The sequence below is a fragment of the Solanum tuberosum genome, unplaced genomic scaffold (genome assembly GCF_000226075.1).
Source record: "Solanum tuberosum cultivar DM 1-3 516 R44 unplaced genomic scaffold, SolTub_3.0 scf00804, whole genome shotgun sequence".
Classification (NCBI taxonomy): domain Eukaryota; kingdom Viridiplantae; phylum Streptophyta; class Magnoliopsida; order Solanales; family Solanaceae; genus Solanum; species Solanum tuberosum.
This window is the reverse complement of record NW_006239718.1, coordinates 52,684-62,642: the sequence shown is the minus strand read 5'-3', so window position 1 is coordinate 62,642 and position 9,959 is coordinate 52,684. Positions and strand designations below refer to the sequence as shown.

Sequence of the window (9,959 nt, the reverse complement as noted above, 5' to 3'; positions counted from 1 at the left end):
TTTACGTGTGTGTGGTGGGTTGTGTTGAGGAATTGGGGAGGGAAGTGGGGGTTAAGGTGGGGTAGTGGGGTAAGTGTAGGTGGGTTGGGGTAGTGAGGTAGTGTGGGTAGTTTAGGTTAGTATTATTTTTAGATTAAATATATAATATAAAATTATAATTATAAAAATATTAAGTAATTATTTTGAACTAATAAAATATAAGAAAAGTCAAATAGCTAGTCTAAAAATGTAATTAAGAAATACTAGCTTGTTTATTAAAATTTAAATTAAAAGAATACATATATTTTTTGTAGTTTTCGAATCTTTTAAAATAAATTTACTAAAATACGATGAAAAATAAAATATTTAATGTAGAACTAGAAGAAATATTTAAGAAATAAAAATGGTGTAAAACCTTATGTTCGGTCAAAAATTATGTGTTTACAAACACGACATAAGCTTGAAAAGAATCTGAAGAGAACACTTACCTTAACTTTACTCAACTCGTGGATACTCAACTCAAATGCAATACAACACAATAGTAGAGGTGCAGTTCATATAAAGCATTTAAAACAATAAGAAACAACTCAATATACATATATAATAAAGTAATGTAAATCTGTGGGAGTTTCTCTAATCGACAACCATAACTATGAGCTAATGTGATGATACAGCGTCTCGCCCATGCTGCCAGAACTGTCATATACCTTGTCGAGATATAGAACGCATCAACTAAGTGGATCCACTGGTTTATGCTAAAAAGCACTAAGGAATCATCTAAAAAGTATGATCCTTTCTACCCATGATGGCTACATGATTTATGGAGACTTGAGTTATCATGAACTTGTCCCCATATCGATGCTCAATATTACTCCCAAAATGTACTCAGCTCATATGTTTTAAAAACAAAACTCTTTTTATGATTTGAGGTAATTACTCAAAACTAGCTTAAAATCTCTCTTGGAAATCGGTGTTTCCTTTTTTATTTAAATGTGAAAACATTTTAACTCTTGGGAATACTTAGTTCCCGTATAATCTTTTGAAGAAAAGAACTTTACTCTTAATTTTTACTCAACTCAAAACTCAAGCCTTAAAACAAAGTTAAAACATTTGTAAAAGACTTTTGGAAGACTCTATCAACTTCTTTTAACTTGACTCTTAACTTTTCTTGAATTGAATAATGGATTCAAGGCTCATGATCTCATGTTTATGGATGATTTCATGATGTTTAGATGTACCTTAGAGTGTAGAAATCAACTAGAAAACTTAGGTACGTTGCTAGGGAACTCAAACGGAAAGAAGTGGGAAAAAGTGGAAGACCTGGCGTCCCTGGCGCTCTGAGTGGCGCGGGGCGCCAGAGGGAAAACTTCAGAAGCTGGGTTGGGGCGCACTGGCTGGCACGGCGCCCCAGAGCCCAAACTTCAGAGTTCCCTTTGGGGCGCTCTAAGTGGCGCGACGCCCCACCCCCCCTCCCCGGGTTTTTGACGAATGTTTTTGCTCGTTTTTCAACTTTAAACCCTCTAGATTCAATTGGTTCTTTTCCCAAACACTTAGATTCGACTACATGAACAAAATATGTAAGAATCACCTCAAAACAACACCTAATCTCATAAATCCAACTCAAGAAACTTCTCAACAACTTCAACAACAAGAACTTAAACAAATTTCATCAAGAACTCATAATCTTTTCTTTCAAGAACACAATTACGCTGAATTGAATCATGATTGGTGCGTGGGTGAACTAACCCAATTCTATGTGATCTCACATACCTCGTAGGGATCACCCCTTGACGAAATCCACGATATTAGCTTCAAGAACTTGACGATCCCTTGTCTCTTCTCCTCTTCTTTTCTCTTCTCTCAAAACCCTATCTTGTTTTCAATAGCGTGAACTAAATCCAATCAGTGTAGACCCCAACTTAATTATCAAAAATGAAATTAATTAATTGGGTATGGAAAAGACCAAAATACCCTTCAAAAATCCAGCTTTGACTTTCCTTAGCTAGACAGCCCAACTTCAAATGGACATATCTCATACGAACTCGAAATTGAGCAAACTTGGCGGCGTTGGAAAGATAATTCAAAGATCTTTCCTACGGTATCTGGTAGCACACCTAATTACTCATCCTGAACTAGGAGTTATGGTCGTTTGAAGTTGATTCAAAACTCAAACTCAACATAACTTAACCAATTTTGATTTTTCATTAATTTCAAAAATGACTCTTTCTAATTCTAGCTCTTTCTAGTTCTTTCGAATAGCGAAGTATTACATAATACATATACATATGATGTGGCAAAATGACAAATCAAATAATAACACGTGGCATTTCAATTTAAAATAATTATAAGAATAAATTTTAAATATAAACAAATTTATATCTAAATCTTAAAAAAATCAACTTAAAAAAAAAAAGGAAATCATACACCCTCACCCCCCCCCCAACGCACTCCCTGCACTGCAGCTCACCTCTCCCATTCTTCTCTTTCACTAACACTTGCCCACCATGGTTAGCTCTCAATATAAGAAAAATTGGAGTTTTAATTTATATATATATTCAAAGTATGAATTTATAATTTTTATCTCTCTCTATGCTTCTTCTTCATTTTTATTTGAATTGATAGTGTTTTGTTAAAAGATCTGTTCTCTTTATTTATTGTGAATTCAAAAAACAAAATTTCATTTCTATTCGATTGATGGGAAAGAAGGGGTGTGGGTCGGGGGAGATGAAGAGTACTGAGAAAATATTTAAATAATGGTCTTCATTTTTTTCGGTAAAGAAGATGCGGATGGTGATCTTTCCGGTAAGATACAATAAGAACTTTTTCACACTACTTTTTGTTTTCTATAAATTGAGAGATTTTCTCTCATTTTAAGAGAATCAAATTTTTGGACTTCTACTACTACTATTAAATCTAGTATTCTAAGTATACTTTACTGCCGTTGAGTGGTTCGCTGACACTGTGATTTTAAGTATTGATATATCGGTGAGTAAGATCGTTCTATCTTGAGAGGATATATTTCATTAACCGCTCGGGTACTTCAGGGGAATAATTTCCTTAAGGGGACACTGTGCATTCAGTGGGCTCGATTATCTTCTTTAAGAAAAATATTTTTAAAATTGTTTCTATTCTGTTTCTGAGTTTATTTTCTCTTCTGGTTTTAATTTTTTAGTTTTGAAAATGCTCTTTAAACTTTGTTGTTTCTTATCAAGTTCTTTAAAGTTTTTGTTCTAAATATCTTAGGAATACAAGATGAACAACAATTATTATGAAGAAATAGTGGCAGATAAAGAGAAAGAGGTTGTTACTTTTTTAAGAAAAAAAATAAAAATTAAAAAAGAAAAGGAAAATGTAAATATATTAATTTCACCGCCCATCAAGGAGTGCATTACATTTTTTGTGCCACATTTGCATAAAGTGTCTAAGTGGTTCAAATTCGAGAGGATATAAGTGTTCAATAGGCATAAGTCCTAATGGAGGTATCTAAGTGAATTATGCGTAAAACTTTAAAGGCCAAAGATGACTTGAGCCAAATTAAAATAATACTTGTATGAAACAATAGCCTGCAATCTTTCCTTTCTTTTCTTCTATTTTTGGTTTTGCGAAACAAAAGATCAGAAAAAGAAGAACGAATCAACTCTTCTAAAGGTGTGATAGGTAGGATGGAAAATGTTTTTCACGGAAAATAATTCCTTAGAAAATGTTTTCTTGGAAAATGAGTGAGTCTTTTACTTAGTATTTTTTAGTGTTTGATAAGTAAGCAACAAAATATTATTTTAAGAGCATTTATATGTTATCTTGCAAAACGTTATGAATAAAGATAGAGATGGAGAGTGGGGTGGGGGTAATTTGGGGGATGGTGTGGGGGTTGGGATGGTCAAGGGGGGGTAAGGGCAGGGGCGATTTTAAGCTTAAAAAATGGGTCACCTGAACCCGTGGTCATCCGACAAAACTCGATGTATTACTTGTATAATTTTAAAATATATCAAATAGCAACTGAAGGAACCCATGAACACAAACAACTAGATGGTTCACTGGTTTGAGCGTCAATTTTCCACCTTGAGGTTGAGGGATCGATTCCCAGATGCTGCATTTTCACAACCTTGCATTTTATTTTATTCACAAAAGAGTTTCTGCATTCAGCCTTTTTTAAACTTCTTCTAATGACTTTTTCTTATAATAAATTTATTATTTTGCAAATGTATTTAATATTTTTTTTATGAAAAACCTATATTTATTATTGCTAAAATAAATAAGGCCTCTCAAATTTGAAAGCCTAAATTAGTTGTCTTTTTTCTTAAAGGGACAGAGCCGCCCCTGACAATGATGCACCCGTCTTTTTGAAGTTCTAGATTCGCCTCTGGGTAAGGGATAGATAATTTATATGCGGAAAAGGTCAAATATACCTTTATACTATTGGAAATAGTTTAAATATATCATTCGTTATACTTTCGGTTCAAATATATCCCTCCCATTATACTTTGGTTTAAATATACCCCTAATTTTAACGTAAGAACACTTGTCAACTTAGGAATCAAATAACCCATCCCCAATTTTAAATACTGAATTCCTTTTAGAAACCCACCCATTTAACCTATTCCTAACCCGTTTTCATAGTCATCTTCTCCACTTGAGATTTTCATAAAAATCAGCACTTGATCACTACGGAAACTGCAATACCACAATGTGGCGGGTGATTTTTTTCACCAAAAATATTTCTTGCAGAACCTCCTGTGTGCTGGACCTTTCGTAGTTGAGTATTGATTTTAATGGAAGATTTAGCTAGAGAAGATGATTATGAAATGGGTTTGGTTCAAATTGGGTATATAAGAGCTGTGAACCTAAATAAGCCACAAAAACATAGAAGTGATCAAAATAAGCCACTACTTTAGTAAGTAACTAAAATAGGTTTAGTGGAAGAAAAAATTCCACTTTCTCTAATATTCTAAACATTTTTCGTTAGTCTCATAACATGTATATTTTAATATATAACGGAACTATTTCCTACACTTTATAAAATGGAACTATTTCTTACACTTTATGAAAAGTTACTTTACCTTTTCACTTTCTTGAATCCAAATTTGTATTTTTCTCCATTTGATTTCATATTAAATTAACTTTTAATTATTTTTTAGATTCATACTACGGGGCCTTCATCCACCGTTGAGGAGATCCCCACAACGATCATAGAGGATGTCGTTTCGACAGTTAATGAGGATCCCGTTGTGACACAAGTTTATGCTATTTATTTATTTTAAAATATTTACATTAGTTATTAATGCTTTGATTTTATATTAAATTAACTCTTAATTATTTTTTAGATTCATACTATAGAGCCTTCATCTACCGTGGATTCTAGCCCCACAACGATCATAGAGGATATCGTTCCGACAGTTAATGAGGATCCCGATGTGACACAGGTTTATGTTATTTATTTATTTTAAAATATTTACATTAGTTATTAATGCTTTGATTTTATATTAAATTAACTCTTAATTATTTTTTAGATTCATACTATAGAGCCTTCATCTACCGTGGATTCTAGCCCCACGACGATCAATGAGGATATCGTTCCAACAGTTAATGAGGATCCCGATGTGACACAGGTTTATGTTATTTATTTATTTTAAAATATTTACATTAGTTATTAATACTTTGATTTTATATAAGAAATGTAGTAGTAAAGACATACTTTTTGTCAATTAATTTTCAATTTCCACTACCTAACTTTGTATTTGTAGACCACTTTGTCACAACTCTCGTCTCCAGACGTTACTTTCATTATGCCAGTGGATGATATGCCTCAAACACCCGGAAGAAAAAAAATTGTTAAAAGAATTGTAAAGAATGTGAACATAAAGGATCTTCCGGCCAAAAAGAGGAAGAGGGACAATGAAGATGAGGATGGATATACGGGACTTAGACCGCGAGATGTTCTACGGATTTCAAGAAAGGGTTGTGGAACATAATATTATTATTTTTGTGTATGTATCTTTTTTTGAGGGTGTATAGTATTATTATTTTAATTATATATAGTTATTATTTTGTGTATGTATTTTTTTTTTTTAAAAGTGAATTAAAAAAAAATTGAAAATATAAACATGACTAGAGAATGATCAAAAATACGAATAAAAAGTTGCATAGAAATTGATACAAGAATAAATTAACAAAGTTAAACATCTTTCTTTAGCTACTACCATCATATGAGGCGTTTCGAGCTCGTGAAGGACAGTTGCGCCTATCATGGCCTATTTGTTTGCACGTTAAGCACTTGCGAGTGAGTGTACTTGCGGGAACATCCATTTCATTATGTATACGGGTGATTTTATTTACGCCCACTTTTCATAAATATTTTTTATTTGCTATCATAAGAAAAGGGCTATTAGGCCAATACTTTTCACCGCCGAGTGAATTAAATTGTCCAGAGTAGGCTTTTTGTAGCTACGCACACTGAATTCTGGTGCCATATGCTCCCATGCTTGATACCCAATTTGGTCAAATCCCTTTATTGCATGAGAACACGGAATGTGGTATGATTGCCATTTGCCACATTGACATTTTCCTTGTGATGCATTTACAATGTGCTTATTACCACCACGGCCATGATGCATATGTGTCTGCACCTCAAATATGTTTTCCTTTGTTGGTGATAGTTGATAGGTGTGTGTCGCTGTGACTTTTTTCGATTATCCTCAAAAATCTTGAATGGTTTAGGCATCCATTGTTGCTTTGTTGTACTAGCTGATTGACAAATTTTGATCTTGTAACAAACTGGTTCACAATCTGATTGTAAGTGAGTCTTACCATTGCAGTAACTGGCAGGCCCCTGGCTGACTTAAGAAGACCATTGAATGACTCAGAACTATTTGTTGTCAGTATTCCCTATCTCCTACCTCCATCCCTGTGCAATGTTCATTTGTCAAGATCGTTCTTCATTAACCACACATACGCTTCCGGGTTAATCTCCTTGATCATCTCCATTTTTTTCAAAAACTTTTTCTCCTGTGATTTGCAGCTACCCATAAAAAGTTGTTCAAAGTGACATTTTAAAAAAAATAATTCAAATTGGCCTTCAAATGTCTTAAACAAAAACGATGGAACCCAAATGGGGCCTGCCAATTGGGAGAATTATACACGGATGAGAGTATTCCGTGATGCCTATCTGAAATCAATGCTATATCTCTACGACCCTTGACAATGTGCAAGTGCAAATTATCCAAAAATAAACTCCACGTCTCCATGCTCTCATTCGTAACTATTGCAAATGCTAAAGGTAATATTGAGCCGTTACCATCCGTTGCAATCGCAATCAACAACTTGATATCATATTTTCCATAGACATGTGTTCCGTCAATCGATATAACAGGACGACAAAACACAAACCCATCAATGCATGGTTTAAAAGTCCAAAACACATAGTTGAATACATCTTCAATAACATCGATACGCCGCTCTGTTTTCCCTTCAACTATTGTTCCGGGATTGAAGTGTTTCAAAGCTTCCATGAACCTCGACAACTCGGCAAAAGAACCTTCCCAAGTACCATATACTTTTTCAAAAGCACGCTTGCGACCAATATAGGCTTTTCTTCTGCTTATCGAAATGCCATATGCTTTAAGAACGGCTGTTTGATAGTCTTTGATAGGAAACCTGAAAAGTAAAAATAATATTAATTATCAAATAAAAAATGAATATTTTCTTATTAAAGAAAAATCATCTAAGGATAAAATAGTACCTTGGCGTTTTTTCTATATCAACACGGAGGACGTTAGCAATCATCTCAACATCCAAGTTAAAATGTCCATCGCGGCACGTACCCATATTACATGTATGTTCTTTAATGTATCTTCCAACTTTCCACATGTTAGTATGTTTTTCAATAAAAGAAGTTAGCCTAAATCGACATCCTTGTTCTACACGCCTGCAAACATGTCGCCATGATTTCTTTGTCGATTTAATAACAAAGTACTCTCTCGCTATCTTTAAATGTAGAAGCTTAACTGCTCTTTGCAACTGCTTCTTTGAATTGAATAACATGCCTTTTTCAATATAAATAGTACTATTCATGAAAACTTCCGATTCACGCCACGTATGTTGTGATGAATATTCATCATGTGTATCGCCAAAGATATTTGAACCTTCTAGGAGATGATCAAGATAAGGAATTTCATGATTGCGAAACGGACTCATGGACATTGATTTTGGCGACCGAATGGGCATTAAAAAATCATCATCACTAGATGATGCCTCAAATGGAACATTATCTCCTGATTCCTCGGTATTAGGCAAATCATCACTATCACTAGCTGAAGGTGAGCCGTAATTTGGAGGTCACGATCATCGATATTCACAGGATCAATGGGCTCATCTTGTGTGATATTTTCCCTATATATGTAAAAAAGTATAACTATTTATCTCATGCAATTAACTTACTTGAATAAAAAATCAAGTGTTGGACATACCGATAATCATCTGCATCAAAAGTAGGCGAGACATGAAAATTTGAGGATGTCCCAACATTTTCCGTCATTTCAAAGTGTGAGGACTGACCAAAATAATTATCTAGTCCATAACTTGGAGCAATATTCCTATCTTGCTGAGGTAAAACCGCTACAAAATATATAATAATAATAATAAATCATATAAATTAATAAATAATTGACAAAATCAATAAATAATAATCGAAATATAATTATTGAGCATTACCAATCACTTTCATTGATAGTTTCGTTCAAATCAAAATCATATTGACCGATAAGAAATTTTTTGATAATGAGTCATGTTAGGAAAATCAGTAGATTGAGTTATCGGAAATCCATCAACGCTATTATGATTTTCTAATCGAGGATGAACATCGATCGATAAAGGAGAACGTTGTTGACTAGTCTTAGGCTCCTTCCTAACATAGATTTCAAGTATTGTTAACTTGATTTGATCTATGTAGTCATCTGGAACCCTCAAAAAAGTCGGTCAACGATTCGTCATTATAGATAATCCACTCTCCAAAATTTACTTGTCCTTGTGATAAAATGAAGTAGGGTATTTTCCGACTATAATCAAATTATAAACAGTACTGTTTATACCCATTCTTTTATAAATTGATGAAAGAAATTTATGATATCGGACATTAATTGAATATTTAGCATTGTGTTTGGGAGGACAATTATAATAAACGGTATTTTCATCATGTATAATTTCGCCATCCCAATAAATAGAAACTCTAACTTTTGGTTTAGAAGACATTTTTTTTTGAGATTAAAATGAACAAATATAGAAGACTTTATGTTGTAGGTGCTATCAGTTAATGTTTGAACGTCCTCCTTAAATAGAGATTGGAGGATTTTTCAGAATAAAAAAATAAAAATACGTAGTGTAATAATTTTTTCGTTTTTATGATATGTCAAATCAATATAATTGTATGACAAACACTGCAAAAGAGATAAAAACGTGAAAATATTCCTCTTTGTAAAGTGGAATTATTTCTTCCACTTTGTGAAGTGTAAGAAATAGTTCCATTTTATAAAGTGTAGGAAATAGTTCCGTTATATATTAAAATATACACGTTATGAGACTAACGAAAAAAGTTTAGAATATTAGATAAAGTGGAATTTTTTCTTCCACTAAGCCTATTTTAGTTACTTACTAAAGTAATGGCTTATTTTGGTTACTTTTATGTTTTTGTGGCTTATTTAGGTTCCCAGCTCGGTATTTAAATGGGTGGGTTTCTAAAGGGAATTGGGTATTTAAAATTGGAGGTGGGTTATTTGATTCCTATGTTGACAAGTGTTATTCCGTTAAAATCAGGGGTATATTGTATCAAAGTATAATGGAAGGGGTATATGTGAACCGAAAGTATAACGATGGATATATTTAAACCATTTCCAATATTATAGGGGTATATTTGACCCTTTTCCAAATAGAAAATTAGGCTGGAGTCGATTGTATGAAAAAATAGAAAACTCTAAATATTCTATATTCTA

The 9,959-nt window shown here is 33.1% G+C and overlaps 1 protein-coding gene across 1 annotated transcript; it reads right to left on the bottom strand.

Annotated features, from left to right (window-relative positions):
* Window positions 1-6,891: 6,891 nt before the first annotated feature.
* LOC107059067 (uncharacterized) lies at window positions 6,892-8,509 on the bottom strand. The gene is made up of 4 exons (XM_015305478.1): window positions 8,413-8,509; window positions 7,715-8,285; window positions 7,114-7,629; window positions 6,892-6,994 (listed from the first exon to the last, which is right to left on the bottom strand). The coding sequence occupies exons 1-4, from the start codon at window positions 8,507-8,509 to the stop codon at window positions 6,892-6,894; spliced, it is 1,287 nt and encodes a 428-aa protein (XP_015160964.1).
* Between the last annotated feature and the right edge of the window lie 1,450 nt (window positions 8,510-9,959).

Bases quoted from the DNA above. Each gene is read 5' to 3' on its own strand.
- LOC107059067 (XM_015305478.1), bottom strand. From the start codon at position 8,509: ATGACGGAAAATGTTGGGACATCCTCAAATTTTCATGTCTCGCCTACT. The intron at 8,286-8,412 runs GTAAGTTAATTG...GCTCACCTTCAG, and splicing joins ACACTTGATTTTTTATTCAA to CTAGTGATAGTGATGATTTG. The intron at 6,995-7,113 runs GTATAATTCTCC...TTTTATGGGTAG, and splicing joins CACGGAATACTCTCATCCGT to CTGCAAATCACAGGAGAAAA.